This window comes from Ictalurus punctatus, chromosome 17 (assembly GCF_001660625.3).
Source record: "Ictalurus punctatus breed USDA103 chromosome 17, Coco_2.0, whole genome shotgun sequence".
NCBI classification, from domain to species: domain Eukaryota; kingdom Metazoa; phylum Chordata; class Actinopteri; order Siluriformes; family Ictaluridae; genus Ictalurus; species Ictalurus punctatus.
In genome coordinates, this window is record NC_030432.2 from 11,146,214 (window position 1) to 11,170,626 (window position 24,413).

At 41.3% G+C, this 24,413-nt stretch overlaps 1 protein-coding gene across 5 annotated transcripts; it reads right to left on the bottom strand.

Annotated features, from left to right (window-relative positions):
* Positions 1-55: 55 nt before the first annotated feature.
* Positions 56-22,597, bottom strand: cluha (clustered mitochondria (cluA/CLU1) homolog a). 5 transcript variants are annotated; one of them, XM_053687508.1, is made up of 27 exons: positions 22,514-22,597; positions 16,670-16,863; positions 16,409-16,580; positions 16,162-16,305; positions 15,944-16,071; positions 14,514-14,668; positions 14,232-14,357; positions 12,669-12,816; positions 12,478-12,570; positions 12,112-12,392; positions 11,213-11,626; positions 9,827-10,245; positions 9,121-9,222; positions 8,923-9,023; positions 8,510-8,662; positions 8,361-8,423; positions 7,963-8,207; positions 7,549-7,633; positions 7,136-7,289; positions 6,587-6,726; positions 6,423-6,503; positions 6,182-6,307; positions 5,605-5,726; positions 5,415-5,508; positions 4,640-4,774; positions 4,473-4,546; positions 56-3,073 (listed from the first exon to the last, which is right to left on the bottom strand). In XM_053687508.1, exons 2-27 carry the CDS (start codon positions 16,838-16,840, stop codon positions 2,944-2,946), a joined length of 4,056 nt encoding a protein of 1,351 aa, XP_053543483.1. In that variant the 5' UTR covers positions 16,841-16,863; positions 22,514-22,597; the 3' UTR covers positions 56-2,943. The 5 variants fall into 5 exon arrangements, with proteins under 5 accessions (XP_053543483.1, XP_053543480.1, XP_053543479.1 ...); XM_053687505.1 differs by lacking the exon at positions 22,514-22,597 and adding an exon at positions 21,657-22,033 and having other exon boundaries at positions 9,914-10,245; XM_053687504.1 differs by lacking the exon at positions 22,514-22,597 and adding an exon at positions 21,657-22,033.
* Between the last annotated feature and the right edge of the window lie 1,816 nt (positions 22,598-24,413).

Genomic DNA, 24,413 nt, shown 5'->3' on the forward strand with positions numbered 1-24,413 from the left:
GCAGGTTTAAAGGCTCAACGATTATAGACTGTTAAACCTCACTGAAGCCACTCGATATTTGCTAGTTCCTTTATTTCTTTTAATACAAAAGCATACTCAGATCAAAAAAAATAATTAGATAATTATTTATGGAACACAACAGACAGGTTTCACATCAAAAACGATAAAGAAAAAAAAACCAAAAGGCAGACACAATGGTCTGGATGGGTTTGACAGATTAATGATCCAAAACAAGAGGAAAACAGAGGTTCAGTTATGAGTGTGGGTTAGACAGCAGGTGACGGTGAGGTGAACTTAACAGACACTGTGTATTAAAGCAACACTGGTGGCCTTTTCTGATTTTCTGCGAAATCACAAACATACAAGCAAATATCTGAAAGCGACATCAGGAATGGTGGGATTAAGAATGCTTCGATTTTGAAGAGTGTATTATGTTGACTGGTTTGTAGAACATTCTGAAAATGAGAGGAGTGTGGTGCAATTAATTGTTCACCAGATTAGAAATCTGCAGATTTTGTTGTTTCTTTTTTAATACTAGATTTTGTTTTGATATGGAAATTTTCACATTCACTTTTGTGAATACAAAACACTCAGAATATCAAACCTGAAAAGACAGACAGTTCAAATTTAAAACCAAGTGTCTTTGTAAACTGCATCGTTATCTTCTTTGTCCAAATAAAAAAATAAGAACCCATAAGAACTAAATATGTAGGTGATTGTTTTCTATTGCACTAATGCTCATCAATGAAATGCAAAAAAAAAAAAAAAAAAAAATTAACTTGGACTAATAACAGAATTATTATTATTATTATTATTATTATTATTATTATTATTATTATTTTTGCATACATCCAATGACTACCAAATATGTTTACAAATGTTTCAGCTGTTGTGGAGGGATAAATATTCCAGATTAAATATTTAGATCTATGGGACATAAATTGTAATCATCAAGCCTAATGAACTTCTACTTGAAAGCAATTGCAGTGCAGAGTTTAAATTAGTGAGGATGCTTTGTGTTCCTTCATAAACTGCATTTATTATCAATTGCAAGTTGAGCGCAAAGAGCCATTGTTAGACTAGAATACACCTTAGTGGCTACTAAGAGTACTGCAGCCTGAGACAAGCCCAGCGTACAACGTGGCTCCTTCATAAGCACTGGTAGGCAAACAAAGATTAAAGCAAGAACATAAAGGAACACAGTGAGCTAAGATTTTAACCTTCTGGAAGGTATAGAAAGACAGGACACATACCAGCCTGGTTCGATTACAAAGCACAAACTGGCACAAATACAGCGTGATTTGCTCGGTTTTTGTTCATAAGCAGTAAAACAACCAATTATTCCTTTCTGCTCTTAGAAAAAGCCAATTTTTTTCCATAAGGAGGAAAGAAAAAAACCCCAAAAACAAAAACACACACACACACACACACACACACACACACACACACACAAGCAGTGTAGCAATCGGTTTTCCCTCCAAGTGCAGACTACAGCAGCACAGAGAGAGAGTTCCAGCATTTCTATTGCTTAAAACTTGTACATTTATCACAGCAACAAGTTTGGCATTTGGAAGGTAGATCCGCACAGCATTTATACAAGCAAGCACGGCATTCGTCCTCAGTTGTTTTTTTTGGTACATTACACAAAAGCAGCCTCTCTCAATCCATTTCTGGTGCTAGTTCTGGAAAAGTGCGCTAAATACTGGTAAAGGAAAAGATATACAAGAATACAGGAAAGGGTCCTGTACTGCTGGAAATGAATGAAAAGTGTCACAAAAAAGTGTTGTGTCAGTGTCAAAGAAGTCCAATCTGTCAGATATACTATCGTAATGGTGATTTTCAACCTGTGCCAAATACTTCATGTTCAAGTTTTCACTAGTCATGCCATGTTTGTATGTAGAAAAATACGATTAGAATGATTTTGTCACAGCAGCAGTGGTAGCTGTAGAGGCATCCTCTCATGACCTCTGTACTACTATAAGAAACACAGACACACACACACACACACACACACACACACACAAAACTGAAAAGATAAAGATTCAAATGATAAAATTTAAGCTAGACCTTTTGAACCTGCATTTCGATTAACATAAATCAAGTCTGTCACACCTCACATCATGACATACACATCTTCTGAATATATCTCTATAAAAACAGACAACGCTTAAATTAAATGGTTTGACCAAGGAAATAAAATGGCTTTAATTCCCCCCCCCACACACTTACTATTACAAAAAGAAAAGAGTAGCTTTTTACAGAACAATCTGAAAAGTTTTAGATGAGAACAAATCTGTAACGTTGTGAAGACAGCAGCCACAAATTGGTATGTTAATGGTACAGGACATAACTGGACCATTGTTTGTACATGGTCTTTGAAAGCTAGCCCATAGCGTGTACATTCTGAAGCCTCCATCTCATTTCTTGTGCATCTTTCTGAATTTTGTTTCCACTCTTATCTAGGGGGCCTAGAAATCACCTGAGTTTTGCGGATAGTGGTGGGTGCAAGTGGTGGCATTGGGCTTCACTTCAATGAAGCTCACACTGAATTTAGGGCCTGTACGCCTAAACTCCTAAAAGAAGAGAAGGAGACGAGATCGTGGGGGCTTGGCACGACAGATAGTGGGATGTGAAAAAGGATGGACGGACGGATGGATGGATAAGGCTCTAGCATACAACGTCATGGTCATTCTTGGTCAACAGCTTCAGACAAACTGGCAGGAAAACAGTAACAAGAAGAGAGCCTCAGTCTGGCCCCTCTGCCTGCCCGCATTAAACACTGGTTCCGTGCTTTACACTGTACCGCTTGCTGTACATTTCCCTGCCTGTTGCCTCCACTTTAAGCTCAAATATACTCATTTAAATTAGTTCTCAGTTCTACAGGTTCAAGCAGATGACTTTTGCATCATGTCCGTCCCTGCTACAGGGTATACGCGTGTGGGATTAATCATCGACGGGAAGTTTGTCGTCCAGTGCCAGCTGACCATTCTCCTGATGTTCCTCACTCTTCCCAGAGTCTTGTAGCTGCTGCCGGCGCTGGACTTCTGCCTTCAGGGTCTCCAAGTCCTTTTGGCTGCAAGGCATCAGGTATTTGTTACAGTTACTCCTTGATTAAAGCTAGAGATATAAATCAGGCAAGATACTATTACTGCATTTTTACCAAAACACGTATTCAGGACACATTTCACACTTCATCACTTCTACTGGAAGATGTATAGCAACTTTTGTTTTGCTTGCAAGTTTTGAAAATGAAGAAGAAGAAAAAAAAAAAAAGAAAAAAAAAAAAAAAAAAAGAGTTAACCCTAAATACATACAACAGCATATGCAAAAGCGCACGCCATCTTTATCAAGAAAACAAATGTCCTAATGTACAACAGTGTTAATGAAACATGGGGCTCCAGCAGCCCCCTAGCTCCCTAGGTCGTGAACCAATATAATCGGGCACCATCGAGTTCGGGCACCAGTAACGACCCTGGCTCACAACACATTGGGACACTGATGACTCAATTTCAGGTGACACGACTACATACTTGCATTGAGAACCACTGGCAGGACCAATATCTTTCTGACATCATGTGTCAAAAATGAATGAACTCATTCATTCATTTAAAAAAAATTTTTTTTACGCAAGTCGTTAGGCTCAAACAAACCATATACAGAACAGCAAATAAATGTTAAAAATCGGTAAACAATAACAAGCTACTTACATTTGTAGACATTTTTTTGAGCTGAGAGGCTTCAGTGCACTGGAAGGATTCTGCGATTGAGACAGCCTTTAAAATGGCTGACTCCCTTATCAGTGCCCTGACTACTGAACTAGGGAGCTGATTAAAACGCAGCCATGGAGTAAAGGGTGAAGCTAAAGTCTGACCAGCTGTAATTATAACATGTCGACAGCCGGAGTAGAAACATACAGTGCGTGCATCATTCTTCTGGTGATCTAGGAGTAACACTACCATACAAACCCTTCGCTATGCTGCTACAGGCTGCACAATCACAACATCTTTGCACACAGTGGGATGTGAATTGCTCTATTTTTTTCCGTTTGTAAGCCTAAGTGAAGCATTAAATCCATAAAGATGGCATGTAAAAGAAGCACAGTGGGACACACAAACTCACGTTTTACACGCACTAAATCCAGCACAATCAGTGTAGGCTGAAATCAGTGTGGATTAAAATGAAGGTGTATTTATTGCATGTCTTACGTTAACTACCACAAACATTTTGAAAGTGTTCACCCTTAAATTCGCTAATTGATCTATCCATAAGAATTTACAATGATCTTGCATTTGTTAATACATTTCCAATGCAGGGTAGGTGCAGCAACCGTTCTGTCTTTCAGACATTTGTGGAACACTTCATACTTAACACTGTAGCACATGATCTAACCAAGTTCAGGTTCATGCCTGGTACAGCCTGAAATACATTTAAAATATAAAGTAATTGATAATATCTAGTAATGTCTAACCTACCTGAGAGGAATAAAGATGATACCATTGATAATATTGAGCTGTTCCAGGACACTGGCCATGCTTGGAGCTGTGAACTGCACAGAAAACAAACAGAATCGAATATCAACTCACAGCCATCTACCGAAAACAATAAGAATGTATGAATAATGAGGAAATGATTAACTTACTTTGAGAGGCATAATGCTGGCATTGGAGCCATTCTTGTAGATCTCATTCATGGTTCTCTGTAGGGCCACAGCCTGCTGGGTGAGGTACTTCAGGTACTCTGAACTCTCCTTGGTCTTTTCATGAGCTTCACCAACCTGTCAAGATGATATGTGCTACATTTCTCATACTAGTTCACCAAATATGCTAACTAGATTAACTTTTTAGTGCTCTTGTGCACAGTTGGTCATACTGTGTAATATACTTAGAAAAGTATATAGACATTGTGAGCGATGCAAGGTTCTACTCTAGAGGCCAACCAATGGATTTTACCGATGCCGTTGACTAAATTGGGTGGTACCTGCCTATAACGGCTCAATTATCCAATTAATTTTTTTTTTTTTTTTTTAAAGTGATTCGGAATGAAAATGTAACAAAGTACAATATTGCTGAACTTTGTTACAAAAATGAACAGTACTGACTGTACATAAAAATGTACTGTTATATATATAGACAAATATAAACAAATAAAAATATTGACATCCAAAATGAATCAAAAAACACTGCAAAATTTGTCAGTGACGGTTTTTATTTCACCTCTAGAGGCCGCTCTCGTACTGTATAATGACAGCGGACCCTTCTCAGCTGCTAACGAGATGGACGCAACCGGGAAAAACTGTTTAATTGGTGTGGATTAATCGGTAAAACCGATCAATCGGTTGACCTCTATTCTACTCAAAGGTACATAATCAACACCCCTAACTCTGGCTGTGTGTGTGCGTGCACACAAGAATGTACCTGGTTCTTGTAAATGGTGTAGCCCTCTTTCTCATGCTGCAGAGCTGAACGGAATTCAGCCTTGCTCTCATACACCCGGGCCACAAGGTGGTGACTGCATAGAAATGCATGCACAGAGGAGATCAGAGAGGACCAAAAATCACATTCCAGTTTAGTGGAGTTTAACTCTGAAAACTAACAAACCCCATACCTGAGGGCGACTTTAAGGGATCGGGGTCCATGGTATTTGGAGTTGATGGCCAAGGCATTTTCTAAAAAGCGTAGCGAGAGGTCATACTCCATCACTCCGTGTAGCACCAGACCAATATTGCTCTGTAAAAGAGAGAGAAAACGAACTGGGGCTTTAGTTCAGCATTATACACTGAACACTAGAAATTTAAACTCCTATGAAACAAGAAGAAACCTGGAGAACCCAGACGAAACACACAAACACACAGAGAACACAATGCCACCCCAGAATGAGTGAAAAACACACCATTCACATTACACAAGACGAAAGTTTGTTTAAAGGTTCAAATTGTCTAATGTTTTAAAGAAACAATTATAAATTCTGTTACCTGAACATTCCAAGGTGACATTTTGTTTCTTAAATTTAGAATAAATGTGCTGAAGCATTTCTAATGACTTGTATAGAAAATAATGATCAATCTATTCTTTTTGTATATGAAGTGTGAAAATGAAGTACTAATACTAAAAAAATTATCACGGTATTATCCACATAATAATAATAATAATAATAATAATAATAATAATCCCTTATAACTCACATCTAACAGAGCCATCTCAGGATGGTCCTCTCCACACACTAACAGCATGAGATAGCGGGCACGGTACAGGAGCTTCAGTGCAGTGGACAGCTGGCCATTAGCAAAGCAGTACAGAGCCAAGTGCATCTGTAGAAAATGCAACGGTTAAAATGTCACTCAAATCTTAATTCATTAATAATGCAATGATGATTACTTTATCAGAAGTGTGCAAGTAGTTTGTATTTTTTGTCCAGACACTCACATATTCTTGAATGGTGTTAGGATGCTCAATACCCAGCACTCTCTCACTCATCAGAACAGCTTTCTGCTGGTTACTGAGGGCCTGTATAGGAAGATATTCAGTGTGAGGAGAAATTCAAAAGCGATGTGTGGAACAGAGTGATAAATACATGTGTATAAATGGACCTCAGGGTGATCTCCCATGATGTAATTGAGGCGAGCCAGGAGGCGCAGACAGGCACAAATCTCCACGTGCATGGCTCCATACACGTTGTTGAACAGGTTCAAGGCCTCGTTGATTAACTCACATCCTTCCTTAAGGAAACCTAAAGACCACATACGTTAGAGACGCATCACGCAAACAAGATGTTCTGCATCTGTATTACAGCTTTGTGCACTTGAGATGCTGTGGATAGTCCCACACAGATACTCTAAATATTTAGGGATTTCCAATTTGTTGTTTACATCCGGATTTCTGTAAAGCTGCTACTGTTAAAAACTTTAGTTGTATAAAGTGAATATGAAAGAACACATTGTACAACACCCACATTGTATACCATCCTTGGTCACAAAACCCTTCATAGTCTTAAAAAAAAAAAAGTAGAGTCCTTCAGAAGTAAGCCTGTAGGATACTCCAGCCTTATATACACTACACTATCAATAGATTTCCATAATCTCCTGCATTCAAAATCAAATTATCGTTCCGTTGTTGTTTTGAAGCTACAGATACATTACCTTGCTGGACTTTGGCTTGCCCGCTCTGGAAGAAATGAAAGGCATCGGAGGCTTTAGGGTTGACGTGCTTTACGACAGGGAAGATGTTCAGGATGTCCTCTTCGGTGAAAGCCGGCTTGTGGCGGCTGTCGAAGTTGTACTCCTTTATAAGGATCTGCAGAGACAGCGCAAAGCAATGAGACCCGAGTGTCCATCTACCACATAGGGATGTTCACTAATGAATGAATGAATGCCTTTTATTGTCACTATACATATGTACAATGAAATTAAGGGCCACTCCTTTTTGTTCCGTGCAAACATATACATTCAATACACAAGAAGAATAAACAGATAATACACAGATAAATAAATAAGATAAATAAACAAAATAAATAAACAAACGGGCAAAACGGGCAGATCGATAAAGGCATTACCTGGATGCCAGTTTTGATGGAGATTTCCCTCAGGAGGGTGATTTTGTGCAGGCCATATTTCTCTACGGCCTGGTCCACACTCTCACTGCCAAAAGAAACACAGAGCGCTTTTCTTTTTAATTTTGCTTGGGTTATATGATATTTAACTGCAATCTGGATTATGCATGTTTTTTTAATTTTTTATTTATCTCAACTGTCAATACATAATAACATGCATTTGATGAAAAATGATCAATATGAAACACTTTGTCTTTTTTTCTTTCTTTCAGCAAATGTCACACTAATACATGCATGTTTTAGTGTGACAAGATGCATAAGGAAACTGAATCAAAACCAAATTCTACTGTAAGGTAGAAAATGGTTCGCATTACTACTACAACAACATAGAAATAATCAAATGTAAAAGTTCCTCACCACTGTAGAGCGAAGTGGTAATAAGTGCGAGCCTCTGTGCCGATATTCTTCCACAGTTCACTGGGGGTCAGGCTGGCCCAGGCAGTGTTGTCTCCTCCTCCAGGCACTCTGTTTCGTCTCCTCTTGTTTTTCTTGCGCGAGACCAGCTCGTCTGCGGGCAGGTGGGCCACGGCGTCTGGGAAAGAGCTCAGGAAGCAGTTCAGGAAGTGGCTCACTGCAGCAGACAGGGCTGAAAGCTCGACACCCTACAATTTGCACACACACAAATAGGAAGACTTGCATAAAAAACAAAGTGCATTTAAAATAAAGAAATAAATAAATAAATAAATAAATAGAGAGAGAGAGAGAGAGAGAGAGAGAGAGAGAGAGGTCATAGCTCATGAAAACTGAGAGCTCACCTGGAGGTAGGTCTTGAAGATATGTTTCGTGCATCTTGTGATCAGCTCAGTGATTGCTATTCTCTGTAATGAGGAAAAATGGATCAAGTACAACACCGGCATAATGCCAAGAAGCAAAAGAGACTATATATGAGAATTAAGAGCCTTACATAGAAATGATCAAGCTGTGGTTTTGCAGGCATCTTGTCCACAAACTCCAGCACACTGCCAAGGTAGCGCATGTTGATACCACGCTGATGGAGGGCCTCGGTCAACGTGGCTCCATCCATCGGCAGAGCAGTGTGGTCTAAACAGTCTTTTATCTGCAGGAGAAGAAACACCGTTGTCAACAAATTGAAAAACACATCAATAGTTTACATTCATTTCGTCCCGGCTTTATCCTGGTCACATCTTCACAGAGAAAATTGAGTATATTCAGGAAACACTGGACATAAGGGACAATTTAGAGTATGCAATCTACATATTGATGCGTTTTTGTACTTAAAGGACACCCTGGACACTGGAGCTGTGAGACTGTGTCTCCCCCTATTTCACACTTTACCTCCATGTGAACATCACTCACCAAAGATGGGATCTGACAAGACACCAGGAAGGCTGCTGCATCTTTGAGAAGCTGCTTCTGCTTCTGGATGTCTTCAGCACTGTCTTCTGGGAAACGCACTCCTACAACATAAGAAGAGAAATCACCACAGCTGCTCATATCAATTAAAAAAAGAAAAAAGAAAAAAGGGATTCAGAAAAACGTTCTTATCTTTCATACCTGGGGAGAAGATGTCTGGGTTGAAGCGAATGTCGAAGGAAGTGTTGCTGATGGAACCCACCGCTTTGCAGGCGTTCAGGACGACCTCTCTGCTTTTGGGGTCTGTTTCCAGTCCAGACACAGTACGCAAAGTTATAAACAATTCACTAAAACTATAAACACACTGCAGTGCTATAATTATAATCAAACCCACACCAGTTAGATAATAAGATAGAGTGCAGAAGTAGCAAGAGGATCAAATTGTGTATTAAATGGAAGATTAGCACACACTTGGCAGACGGGTTAGTAGGAGTTAAAACTCTGTGGTCCCACCATCACCATCACTTATTTGCACCACAAGTCTTCACATATTTGATTTAATCATTAATTAAACCATGTTGGAAAGTCAGTGAGAGTGTGTGATTAGAAATTAAAGGAGAATTTCCATAAACGAGCCTTAAACAGGAACAGGAGCACACACACACACTAACAGAGATGCTGATTTAAAACAGAAAGTGTCAGCAAAGCTTGTAATGCACTTTAAAAAAAAAAATAAATAAAAAAAAAAAAAAAAAAAAACACACAATAGGAATTGCATCTGATAGTGCAGGAACAGACAAAGAAGACTAAAAGTAAGCATACGCAGCACAAAGAAAGATCCATGCATCTCTGTTAGGTGTGTGCTCCTATTTCTCATTGCTCATGTTTAGCTGTTCGTATGACGTACCAATCCCAGATCCATCTTCTGCTGTTAAAGATTCAGCCAGTTCTTTAGCCTGAGCTAATCCTGGAATAGTTTCAAGGGCCTCCTTACCCTCCAGAGGACTGTCACAGCCTCCATTGTGGCTCTCTGCGGGTTCACCGGCACCCAATGAGACGGTACCATTAGCGTTTACTGCAGAGTTTTCTGTAGATGAGGCCTGTTGGTTCTCGGCTACCTCGGGTGTCTGCGTGGATTCGGAGGAAGTTGGCAAGGCAGGGGTTGGTGCTGCAGTTTCAGTGGCGTTCTCAGAGGCCTCTGGAGCCAACGCTGGCTTACTCTCAGCTTCAGCGGGCGCGTTCTCAGGCAAGGCTGCAGGCTTGCTGTCTTTATTTGCTTTGTGCTGCATCAGCTGGAGTGCTGCCATCTTCATGAAAAGTAGATACCTTCGGCCCACAGAAAATGAACACGGTTAAAGCTGTCGAGTCACAGCGCTGCCTGCACTTTGTAAAGCAGTAATCTTTACAAAGCACAGAAAGTAAATCAGTAATCTTCTCAAACTGCACTTTTCCCCAAGCCAGGGACAGCTGGTTTAAACGGGATGAACGTGATAGTCCCTTTTTCTTTCAAAGGTAAAACGACCATCGTTAATGTTTCATTTATGGCACCCATATCAGATGGATGTTTGCTATTAAATGTCTTAAGGTAGATTATTTCGGAGCTTTGAGAATAAGAACAATAAGAATAATAAGTACAATGGTATGAAGAAGCAATTATGGGGCTGATATCTTTCAGTTACAGTTAGAACTAACTTTCGGGGGGTTTTTGATTAAACAAAAGAGTAACTTTTCGGTATCTGTGTTTGGTAACAGGAGGAAACACAGCATGAACCCCATAGACCGTTATAGACTTAAAAACAAAACAAAAACGAATGCAGTGTGTGCAAGTGTGTATAACAGTTTGCCCCGCATCATTCTTTCTATGCTATCTGTGAGACATTGTGAAGTAATGTATCGGTCAACCCTAATAATTTCATTGTCGAGTTACTGACACATTAGCTTTTAGCTCTCCGATCTAATATAACTACTGGTCACTGCTCTGGTCCACGAAGTTACTTAAATTAACAGATTTATACGAATAGTTGAGTAAAATTAATACAGTCAACAATTCCGATTAACGCGCCTTAATTTGTATAATATGTAGCAGCTTAATTATTATTTTTTAATTAGTAATAAGCTAAATTCAGAAAGGTTAGAAAATGCTTACACAAAGGAAAACAACATGTACCTGTTCAACCGTTATGATTTGCATAATAATACACTCAAACCAGTTTGCCTGCTTAACTATTGATGCGCAACATTAATACTCGTCTGTCAAACAATACTTCAAAAAGCAGAGCTGGTCTGAGCATACCTGTGCTCTACAAAGGCCTCGATGAGTTCCTGGCGCAGACAGGCTAGACGGTGGCGATGCTGTCGAGGGAAGCCCTGCTTCTTGCTCTCTGGGTTTAGCTGCTCTCCTTCCACAGACAGGAAGTTGAGGTCAGGAGGAAAAGTGCGTAGCAGGTCTAGGATGTAGTGGCGTCCGTCGTTGCCGATGATCCCCTTGCACTCAACAGACGAGCAGAGCTCCACGGGCGTTTCCTTCTCGTTGAGAACGGCATGACGCTGCACTTTCAGAGGCCGGCTCGTCTTCTCAAGCAGCTCTAAGTACTTGGGGTGGGACACCACAGTCTTTCCAAAATCAATGGAGCCATAGATGACACTCTGCTCTTGTTCGCGCTCCAGGATGCCAGGGATGATGGATTGGGCGGTGACACGGTAACCCCTGCGGTTAAGCAAGCACCAATAATTAGTAATAGACAATGTTAAGATTGCTTTTCAGGTAAAATGCTACCCAGTAAGAGGGATCAAAGTAAACATGTAATGTGAACCATAAAAATATCCATCCATATTCCATACACAGGGTCGCCTTCCTATCCCAGGGAACTTGGGGCACAAGGTGGGGTGATACCCTGGACAGGGGGCCAGCCCATCACAGGGTACAAACACAAACACACCAATTCACACACTATGGACAATTTAGAGATGCCAATCAGTCTACAACGCATGTCTTTTTACCGGAGTACCTGGAGGAAACCCCTGAAGCACAGGGAGAACATGCAAACTCCACACACACACACACACACACACACACACACACACACACACACACACACAGGATTCAAACTCCCAATCCCGGAGGTGCATGTGTGTTAAAAATGTGTTAAGCACTACCCCACTAATTATTATCAAATATTGGTGCAAATCTACCTGTAGTCCACAACCACGGTGCCCAGCGTGTAAAGCCCCTCCACATCGACTGCCCCATACGCTCTCACTCCATTCAGATCATTGGTGGGGGCGGTGTGTGCTGCGGCGTCTCCTCCCAGCTCTTTGTAGTGATCGCGGACATCAAAGCCTAAGCTGAAGAAGATGTTGTTCCAGATGAACATCTGCATACGCGTCTCCTCACCGGGATTGATGGCCATCACGTTTCCGTCGATTACAGCCATGGCGCCGCGCGTAGCTGCCGCAGCAAAGTCGCTATGAACCTGAAAGACGTTTGGGTATGAGACAAACAGAAGCTACTCTGGGTTCTACCATAAACCTCATCTTTTTTTCCGTTTGTACGCTTACCTTGAAAATGGCTCTCTCTCTCAGCAAACGCTCTGGCAGGTTCTTACGCGAGAGCTCTCTTGTTGTTTGCAGCTCTTCATTCCAGTCTCTAGTCTACAGAGAGGCAGAGGAGGTTTAATAAAAATGGCTACTCTCTAAAGGGTACTGACATCAAGTAATAATGCAAATTAACAAGAACATGTATAGCCTACCTGGCCAGGTATGTGTTCCTCATATCCCAAACGGGAGGTGTAGGCATCCTCGGCCCTCACGCAGTCCATGGCATGATCAATCTGAGGAGCAGTCCAGTTGTACACCTGGAACGGTGTGGCTATTCTCTCAAACGGATGTCTTTGGACTCTGCAGCACAACCATTTCAAGATATTTCATTTGTTTACATTGAGGAAGGTGGGCACTGATTGAGACGGGGTGAAAAGGATGTTAAATGAAAAAATAGTTTATCAATTAACAAATTATAAATTATATAGTATATGTGGTTGGAGGAACTCTTTCAAAAGATCTTCAGGTGTGTTTCCACTGGAGGATGCAGAGCCAATTTCAGTGCCTGAGCCATAAGAACCCCCCCCAAGTATGTGCTCCTCAGTATACCAGGAACTACAGGCTACTGGTCATACCAAACAGCACTAATTAGTCAAAGGCCAAATAAGCTTCACCTAATAACTGACCAACCATTCAGCCATCCATTTTCTGTACCGCTTATCTTACACAGGGTTTGGGTGGAGCCTGGAGCCTATTCCAGGGGACTCGAGGCACCAGGCGGGGACACCCTGGACGGGGTGCCAGCCCATCCAAGAGGACAATCGCACAAACACACACACCCCTACCCCCATTCACACTCTACGGACAATTTGGAAATGCCAATCAGCCTACAACGCATATCCTTGGACTGGTGGAGGAAACTGGAGTACCTAGAGAAAACCCCCAAGGCACAAGGAGAACAAGCAAGGAATCGAACGCCGAAGGTGCAAGGCCTAGTGACTGTCCCTCTTACATAAACTGTATTTCGCCAACAATTTATTACTTCCTTTACCTTTTATAATCAGAAGCAGCACAGCACCACCAGCAAAGCAGACTTTTTCCACTGTGCTTTTATTTTTACATATATTGTATGTCAAACATGTTACAGGAGAATACTGTTTATTTACATTTACGGTATTTGGCAGACGCACTTATCCAGACTTACATCCAACTCATACATTCATACAATTGAGGAGTTGAGGGATAAGGGCCTTACTCAAGGGCACAGCAGTGGCAGTTGGAATTTGAACTCACGACATTCTGATCAGTAATTCTGATCAGTAATCAGTAATCAGGGCGACTGTGGCTCAGGTGGTAGAGCGGGCTGTCCACTAATCGTAGGGTTGGTGGTTCGATTCCCGGCCCACGTAAATCCACATGCCAAAGTGTCCTTGTTCAAGACACTGAACCCCAAGTTGCTCTCGATGGCAAGTTAGTGCCTTGCATGGCAGCTCTGCTACCTTTGGTGTGGGAGTGTGTGTGTGAATGGGTGAATGAGACACAGTGTAAAGCACTTTGGATAAAAGCACTATATAAGTGCAGACTATTTAATCCTTAACCACTGCAAGTGGCTTGCTGCAAAAACAGGCATGTGTGAAACTGCTTTCCTGCACTGCAGGAAAACAAAATCATTCAGGAAAAATGTAGTTTGAATTCAGAGTAGTTGAGGAACGTTTAATTTCCTTCAGGGTTCTTGAAACTGGGTGGAAACATGCTTAATTAAACGAATCCCTCACCTTTTCTTCTGCAGGGCAGTGAAGTTCTTCTTAAAGGCTGGGCTGATCTGACTCAGCAGTTCCACCAGAGAGTGGCTCAGAAAGCTGGGGTTGGCAGGCTTAGGGTTGAAATTGTAGGTGGTGGACCTAAGCAAGCAACGTTATAATCATACACCATATCAAACAGCCATAGGTGGTGTAAATAAATATAGAAGAAGGGTAGGATAAAATATTACATAAACAATGCAGAAAAAGACACAGAAAGAAGGATGATACTAATTATATAACTGTAATTGTATTCACTGGTTGAGGTAGAATCCGCGTGTGGAGGCAGTAATGCTGACGTGCCGCTCTTCTACGGTCACAATGTACAGGTACATGAGGTCTCCGTGCATCTTCCTGTTGCCCGGCGGAGGGTTCCAGCCACTCATCGTGAGGACCTTGAGGCACTGAAGCGGCTGTAGATAGAGTATATTACAAACAAACAGGAATGTTCATGTCAGACAATAACAGGAAATGTTACTGGCCAATACATCAATATGATCTCAATAATGAAATATTTTTCATCACAGTACACTTTTATGAGAGTATCATGCTTATTTTGCTTCTTGGCCCTACTTTCACACTTGGAAGCGACAAGTCGCTCATGTTGCTTGTAGTTTGTCACTTGTGGGTGTGAAGCGACCGCCATTGTTGTTGCTTGAAGGTTTGCGCAGTCCTATTTTTCCCGATAAGCAACGAACTATACACTATATAGCCAAAAGTTGGTGGGTCTTCCTGTTGCCGCTTAGTTAGAAGCACACAAATGCATAGAATGCCTTCATATGATGTATAATTAAAATTCCCCTTCACTGGAATTAAGAGGCGCAAACCTGTTCCAACATGCCAGTGCTCCTGTGCACAAAGCGAGAACCATAAAGATATGGTTTGCCAAGGTTGGAGTGGAAGAACTCGAGTGGCCTGCACAAAGCGCTACTTCATCCCCACTAAACACCTTTGGGATGAACTGGAACACCGACTGCACCGGACATCAGTGCCTGACCTCACTAATGCTATTGTGGCTGATTGAGCACAAATCCCCACAGCTACGCTCCAGAATCTAGTGTAAAAGCCTTCCCAGAAGAGTGGAGATGATTATAACAGTAAAACAGTGATTAAATCTGGAATAGGATGTTCAACAAGTCCACAGTGTGATGGTGAGGTCAAACTTTTGGCCATATAATGTATGTAGCTTCTAAAGCTAACTAAACATAAATGCAGTAATCAGTGTGAATATCATGTGATTACCACATATGTTTTAGTTTCATACTTGCTTCACGGGCAATTTAGCAAATTTTAGCATCGGACTACATGTACATTATGTACTCGGGGCCCAACAACCTCTGCTGCTTCTTTCCAACGTCCTTCCTTATTTTTCTTCACAACGTCTATACACATTTAATGAGAAGTCGAATATGACATGGAAGAAATACAGGCTTTCGTATCATCCTACTTCCAACTACAGGTTGGGGTTAAAGGGGAGAACTGAAGAAAAGTTGGACCACATGCCCACAGGATGGCTCCAAGAAATTGTTTAAGGCAATTGTTTGGATTTGTCCTTTATGGCATCATAACCAAATTCGGACAGAATTGACGTTGCTCGTCACTGAAATTGTGGCTCTGTGTCGTGCACGTACGTAGAAAATGTATGGTCAGCTTGTCGTTTGCCACTGTGAAAGCAGGATGATGCTTACCTTCCAGTCTTTGTTCTGTGGCTGGAGGGGGACTAGGGGGCGTTCTTTGCTGCCGGGAAGGATGTGCTCAGGAGGAGTACAGTCAATCTGTTCAAGCTCACTGCCCTTCTTTTTACGTTTGCCACTATCTGTAGGAGTAAGAACGTAATGGGCATCAAATCAAAGCAGATCAGGCTGCAGCTGTTTCTATTGGCAAGTGAATGAACTGTTACACACACCTCCAAGATCTCCATCCGTGAAAACACCGAGGAAGGACAGAGAGTTGCAGTCTACTCCGTTGTAAGCATCAGAGGGATCCAGACTCTTTAACAGGTCTCTTATATGACGCACATGAATGCGAGCTTCGCGCACTGTGTAAGGCTCTGAAGAGTGAAAGTAAAGGACAGATACATAAGAACCTCTAGAAAGAAAAGAAAAAAAAAATCAATCATTTGAGTAAAAACAGCTCTGCTCTATAAAACATACCTTCCACCACTTTGAGCAGGGATCCCTCTTGAAGACCCTCGATGGACTTTAGCTCGGCAAAGTTGTCCAGCACGTTGCCGTCGAGCTGCAGTGAAAAACATGTGCGATGGCAGGTGTCTTCACGGTCCATAAGCACCTGATGGATCTCCTGTACCATTTCCTGTGGGGACACCTGAATAGGAAAGAGGGAGTATTTTTTAAAAGAAAGAAACTCCTCTTCTCATTTCCCTATACTCAAAAGCAGGACAAGAGCTGACGTACCTGCAGGTCAAAGGGCTCGATGCCTGGAGCCTGAATCTTCACAGTGAAGCCAGTGTCCTGAATGACGATCACTTCCTGTTCATTGGAATCGTCACCGGCATCAGGGTCAGAGCTACCGTCCTGCTTGGACTCTGTCTCCTCGTTCTGGTCATGTCCTCCATCGCCATTCATTACTGCTGTAGCTGCACTGTGCACTGTGGAGAAAAGTAGCGGTCAGGTTATGACAGAAATAAAACAAATTACATTTGGGCCAATCGTATAGAACGATCACGTTTAGATTCAACAAGGATCTATATGAAGTATACTTCTGAAGAAAAACAGGTCTTGATTACTAAAAATTTTGCAAAAGTATCACAAAAGTTATTTAGTGTCACAAAAAAACCATGCGTTTACTTCATGTTGAATTACAGTCATTATGAGGTGATGGACTCACTCGCTGTGACCATGTTCTCAGACTCAGAAAATAGTTTTTATGGAAATGTACTCAGCACCATGATGTCATTCACTGGTATGTAGCCAGTATGCAAAAGCTACACTATACTATTAATTAGAGGTTGACCGATTGATCGGTTTTGCCAATTAATCTGCAAAAATCCACACACATAATTTCCCCCCTCGCTTTTTGTCACGTTACCGGCTGAGAAACGTCAGCTGTCATTATACGGTACAAGAGTGGCCTCTAGAGGTGAAATGAAAACTAACGCGGACAAATTTTGTCATGCTATTTGAACTGTTTTTGATTCATTATGGATATCTCCATTTTTTATTTGGAGCGTTACTTTTGGGTTCAGTTTGGATGTACATCTTTGATTTACTTTAATATTTATTAGTTAGCTAACATATTAATATTTATACATTTATTTTTGTTTAAACTTTTCACAGTACAGTCAGTGCTTTTTATGTTTGTAATAAAGTTCAGCAACATTTTACTCTGAGTGTTACATTTTCGTTAAAACCATCGGTTGATTAATAGGTTATCGGCAGGTACCGCCCAACTTAGTTAGCGGTAAAATCCATTATCGGTTGACCTCTACCATTAATTATGTAGTCAACACTAGAAAATGATAGAGGATGTTCGAAGACGCATGTAAAGTTAAATATTGAGGTTATGAGAATGATTTACCTGAACACAGCCAACAACATGGGAGATATCACTAAGTTGATTTTTAAGAAAGTAGGCTGGATATCAGTTCAGCAAGTAATGTCTGTTAAAATCTGGACCCTTATGAGACTGGACTAGCTAAACCCAATAAGTAAAGAAATAACTCAATTAAACTACCCTGTGTGTGTAACCCAGCAGTTGGGATAAAAGAACAACCCAATGTTACATTGCCGCACTCTCCACCAAATGAGAGCTTTTGAGGAATTCAAGTCAAGTGAGGAGCTTGGAATTAACGTAATCCCAACATGACCACCTCACTAGTAAGCGTGTGATCTCTACATCCTGCTCTAAGCCAGTCAGTTACCAAAAAAAAAAAAACCCAACAAAAAATCACACATCAGTTGCAGTGTCACACACTTTATTTTGTCCACAGTTCAGCCCCTACAGAGCTCAACAACGCTGTTCGAAGAGATTTCTTTAAAACCAGCAGCAGCTGCTCATCTTGAGAATGTGAATATTCCAGCCAAACTCCACAGCTGACTGCATCCATGCCAGTACTGGAATACCTCACTCCATTCCCAGCGCTCCGAATCTGTTCGAATTCATCTCACCCAGAACCTGCATGTTCATCATACACAGACTAGACTGCTGCTTCAAAGCTGGAGGATAAATCACACTTTATTAAACGCAATGTTACACCACAGCTGCTTTTTCTAGAACATAGCCAGGGCCAGAGAAGGCCCACTGTTTGTTTTCAGACAGTGCATTGTGTCCTTGACTCCCTTCAAGGTAACCAGGTGTCAGGGCTCTAGCAACAAACATTAGGCATCTCCTTAGACACAGGGTGTAAATCAAACAAATATCGCTGGATAAAGAAAAGGTCACACACATGCACACAGAACACTCATTTAAGTGTCTGTATTTAGCTTTTATAAAAATAAAAATCACATCAATCTGTCACTTTAGCGCTTAAACTTAAATGAACAGTTTGTTTTCAGAGCTCTCTCCTACCAGTGAGGTAAAAAATGCAATTACAATAAAATACTGACAAGCTCTCCCCGCTTTTAAACTACACACAACTCATTAGACGCCATCTAAGCAGCTGTGCATCTGATGGGGTGGAGCTAATTTCGAGCCATAAAAAACAAACAGAAGCCTGAAATGAAGAAACTATCACTACTGATTTCAACATTACAAACTTCAAGACAAACAGCATAAAACTGTCAAAATCTTCCAAGAAGACCAATTACAAAATACTAAACACATTTCCTTTCAGACAAAAGCTAGTATCACTAAATTACTTTGAGGTTTTTACAGAGCCTCCAACAATACCAGTAGCCCAATCCTACAAATTGTAAAAGAGGCCCATTTGGCTTTTAAAACAGAGCAAAGTGTGCATGGGGTAAGTTCACCTCCATATTGCACAACTCTAAAGGCAATCCCTGTGGCCTTCTGTCCCCTCCCAGCGGCCTGAGTGAAGTCCATCTGCCCCGCACCCTCTTCACGCCTGACCAGTAACACTTAGTTTCACATTAGTACGAAAATACAACCAGAAGGAACAGACAATGAGAGGTTTAAAAAAAATGTAAAAAAAAATTTTTTGTTTTAAAAAAAAAAAAAGCATTTCCTGGTGTGCAGATGTGATCCTCAGCATTTGTGTACACAATCCATCTCTTTTGGACAAATAATTGAAATTCTCTTCACATCAGGTTCTCAAAACCACTGCTGAGGAGAATCTTAAGTAGACTATTCAGTGTCATCATGACACAAGCAGGTCAGTCATTGTTGGTCAATCATTCAAAGACTGACCACAGTGCATGGTCCCTGGGTGCCTTATTCACTTTCATATTCTCTCAAGTCAAAAATAGAGAAGACTTTGACAGTGTAAGACAATGTAAAACAAATTTGTAAAAAATTAAATAAATAATAATAATTTAAAAAAAAAAACAAAGGCCGTAAACCTAGAGTGGCAGAACAAAAGAAACATTTCTTTTTCTTAATGCAACTCTCTGCTCCAGAATTTCTCCAAAAGTTCATTCTCACTCAATACAACGTCACGTCAACTTCTAGAGTTTGGCAAGAAATCTTTAACCCCATCAGAACCCTACCGCCATAAAACTCTGGCCATAATGTCAGAGTTACGCTCTGGACAAAAGCCTCCTGAACACAAGTCAGTTTAAAAGAGTAGAAAAACGTTCAGACTCGTCTCCCAACAGTCCACCTGTAATCTAACGACAGCATAAATCCGGATGGCCAGGTATCAAAATAACAGCATTTTGTCTGCGAGTGGATCAGCCAGATTCCCCAAGGATGAAAGAGTGCTTAAGAAGAAGCCATGGCATGGAAGAAGAGCTGTGTTTACCCTGGAGTCTGGAGTCAGACAGACCCCCTGCTGACTGTCCTAATCTCCTGTCAAAACAGCAAACTCCCTCTCTCTCTCACACACACACACACCATTCTGAATGTAACAAGCAAATGCAATCGCACAGGTGTAGATTGATCCATCCTGCAAAACTCTGGCACTAGTAAAAGGTCAGAATGTGAGCTGCAGTGAAAGCTCAAAGCTGCAATACGTTCAAAGAGATAATACTGTTCTTTATCTCCAACCTTTACATTAACTACGCTGATGTAATCACCTGATCAAGTCCTGAGCCTGAAACAGAGAGCTCACATCTCACTGATTAACTCCATCCGAGCTATAAAGCCAGCAGAGCTACTCCAAGGTCCTTGGGAAATGACACTGAACGCGTTTGCTAGCCAACTCTGTGCGGGCTAAGTTATACAACTTGCCCGGCTATTCGCCTAAAATGAAGGCGGAACTAAAATGAATGCGTGACTCGCGATGTGAAAGTTTTAAAAATCCTGCCTGCATTAACCTTGGTAAAGTAATCGATGAAAGAAACTACCACTTACCGAAAGGATCGCTCTATACTGAACAGGTAGTAATAACCTTCTATCGGCATACAAGCACCACGACTTTCCATGTGCAGCAACTTCCGCTTCCCGGTCAGGGCACATGCAGCTAGAATTACAGGGAGAGGAGACGAGGGGGGGCGGAAGTCTGCATAGTAAACTCGACGTGCCTGACCGAGTAACTACGCTGAAGTTGTGTCAGTAATACTTTATTTGATATCAAAATACTATTAAACCGTTTAGAGCTCAGTGAATAGTCAGTCCAGAGTTAAGCGTCAGTACAAACACCCCTATTTATGTGTCTCGAGTTGGTCCGTTCCGATGAAGGTGACCTTCAGTTCATTCGCCGCTGTATGCTGCTGGGAGAGAACATGTGCGGCCAGGCTTCCTACCGCTCCACTGAAATATCACTAGCTCCTGCTGTTATTAGCTTCGCACAGGTTTATTCGGAGATGCGAGTGTATTTCGAGTATAAACGAAGCAGATGAAGACATTAGGCTTAACCGAGAGAAGTCTAACGCTAGTAATGATGCGATTGGAGAGCTGCTAGCTTCCTGAATCCGCAGTGACCAGTGATCTGCCACAAACCGGCTCTTCACCTCGCACAGACACACTGAGCTTAACACTGAGAAAGGACATCTGTCATTGTAACATGATGAGACTGACATTTATTTTCACAAACACACACTGTCTGAAATCATTCCTGTCAATCCACGTTACACGTCCTTTCAATCACTGACTGTTAGTTAGCCAGCTAGCCTTGCTAAGGTGACTGAAGAGAGCACACATGTAACTTGTGCTTTGAGGGATTCACATGTCTGATCTGTCTCGATTCCAACATGATAACACGAGCAGCAGATTTCTCAAGATTTTCTGCAACCTGATTACTTAGCTACATGTCTGACAACAGCTGAATCTAGCCAGCTTTTCTCCCTCCACCAGAAGGAGAAACAGGCTCTGGGGCTTACATACCGCATGGACAGCCCTCCTTCAGGTTCTTCTGGTTCGGTGTGTCCCCTTCTTGAGCGAGCTCCACTGAAGCGCAGGTCGACACTGATGATGATGCTGCAGGAATCTCATCCGTTTTGCTCACCATGATGTAATTTCCACTAACAAGAGGCTTTCAGACCGAGCAACAGAAATCCGTTGCTTGTATTTATTTTAAAAAAAAATTATAGGACGTCAAATGTGTAGAGTTGAATGGCGTTGTCCGGTCAGCGAGGTGAGCTAGCTACATGCAGACACATCAACAGCACAAAAAACAAGTTCACATCAGAAGGAAGAAGGACAGATCTCCGGACACAAGCCTCCCCACGTGCTTTCTCCTCCCCTTGACCTCTGTGCCTTTGTGTTTGTCCGACCTCTTTCACAGCGCGGCTACGGAAAGCGCAGCGGGACAATATACTACACTACACACACCAGTGCTCCACTACTAGAGATGTAGCGGTATGAACATTTCATATCACGATTATCGTGACAAAACTATCACGGTTGTCAGTATTATCACGGCATTTTTCAAATTTTCTGAAAATGTACAAAAATGACTGATACACAAAATAATTTAAACAGGTTTCATATTTGAAAATCAACAAACAATAAAAATAATTAATTGTATAATAACATTCACATTAAAGTGCACCTGTTATGGTTTTTCAAATATTACCTTTCATGTAGAGCATTACAGAGCTGTTTGTGAATGTAAAAAGTCTGCAAAGTTTCAAAAATCAAAGCGCAGGACAAACTGAGTTATTGACTCCCAAAAGAAGGAACTGATTGTGGACAGCTGAAACGAGTCGTAAGTGATTCCAGACTTTACTTCCTGTACTCACCTACGTAGGTTTGAAACAAAAAGTCCCGCCTCAGATCTTCAGCCGCTGCTCGCGAACAGATGGAGCTGAAACTCGTTATGGTAGTTGGTGTTTCCTTTTGAAACACACTGACAGCGGTAGACCAATCACAACAGACTGGCACATGTGACCAATCAGAGCAGAGTATGCTCCCTGAAAGGAGGAGTTTAGATTGAATCCGTTAGAACAGATAATTTAACGAGGCTGTGACACTGGGGAAAAAAGGTAATGCTACAATTTAAATTATGAGCACATTAAAGTGTGTTTTGACCTTGGATGCATGTAAATCTATTGTATGAGACCTTTAAAACAAAAAATAGGCACGTTTCAAAACCATAATAGGTGTGCTTTAAAGTTGTCACCATGTAGCCATGAGAGGAAAAGTTTCCCCAGTGTTGGTTTTAATGAGCACAACCCTAATTGTCATGCTGGATGTGTGGGGACAGCATTTACTGCGAGTTTTACAAATCACGATAATCGCACACGGTTTTAATGATAATTAAATGTGACACGGTAATACTAACCATCTGGGAATTTTATCGTTAAACCGGTAACCGTTTCATCCCTATCCACAACCATCAACTTGGTCTGCCTTCACTATAAATGTAGGCTCTACTAGCTTAGCAAAGCTATCAAAATTCTTTTGTTAGCTTTCATATATTTGAATTATATATAAATGACATAATAAATAAAACAGATTTTTTTTTACATAGTGTTGTCTAACACATTTGCATGTGTTTTCTTTGATTTGAACAGGAGGAATTAATGTTGAGAAAATGTACCAAATAAAATCACTGCTATTCTGCACAATTATACATTTGGGCTGCGTCAGAAATCGCGTACTGTGAGAGTACATACTGATCAGGATGTTTGTGTAGTATGAATACAATCCCTGACACACTTCATGTTGGTATTATCATGTGACCGTCGACATCATCATAAACATAAAAATCTTAAAGGGACCAACAGATTAAAACAACGGCATTAACGGCAAAATGCACATCAGGAAAGTTAATTGAATTAGTAGTTTAATGTGGGCATCGTTAACAAGCAGAGGTAAATTCGTTGCCGTTAGTTTGGCTGTAGTGATGTGTCACTTTAATGACTTCATTTTTGATTGCGCATGCGCTGCAACCTCCCCATAGGTTCTGTACTGGAAACAGAAATGATTAGTTCACCTCTCGAGTCTCCGGGTTCGAGCTGTCCGTTCATCACGTCACAGCCTCATTGCATTCAGCCTATGGGCGGTTACAGGATGAAAAAATGACTCAAACCGGAAGACTCGAGAGGTGAACTAAACATTTCTAATTCAAACATTAGAATGGGAATAAGATGTGATCTCAGTGACTTTGACCGTGGCATGGTTGTTGGTGCCAGATGGGCTGGTTTGAGTATTTCAGAAACTGCTGATCTCCTGGGATTTTCAGTTTATAGAGTGGTAAGTGAGTGGCTGTATTTTGGGTGGAACCACCTTGTTGATGAGAGAGGTGAGAGGAGAATGGCCAAACATGTTTGAGTTGACAGGAAGGCTATGGTAACTCAAACAATCAAATAATCTTTACAACTATGCTTAACAGAAAAGCATCTCAGAATGCACGACGTACCAATCATAAAGCGGATTTACTACAAGAGCAGAAGATTGGATTCACATTGGATTCTACTCCTGTCAGCCAAGAACAGCCGTCTGAGGTGACACTGGGCACAGGCTCATCGAAACTGGGCAGTTGAAGATTGGATTTGAACGCCAAGCAAAGTTTTTCCAATGTTCAGCTATTCAGGTTCGGTAAATCCGTGCCCACTGTAGCCTGAGACTCCTCTTCTTGGCTGACAGCGCAAGTCGATGTGGTCTTATGCTGTTGTAGCCCATTCGTGGCTGTGTTTT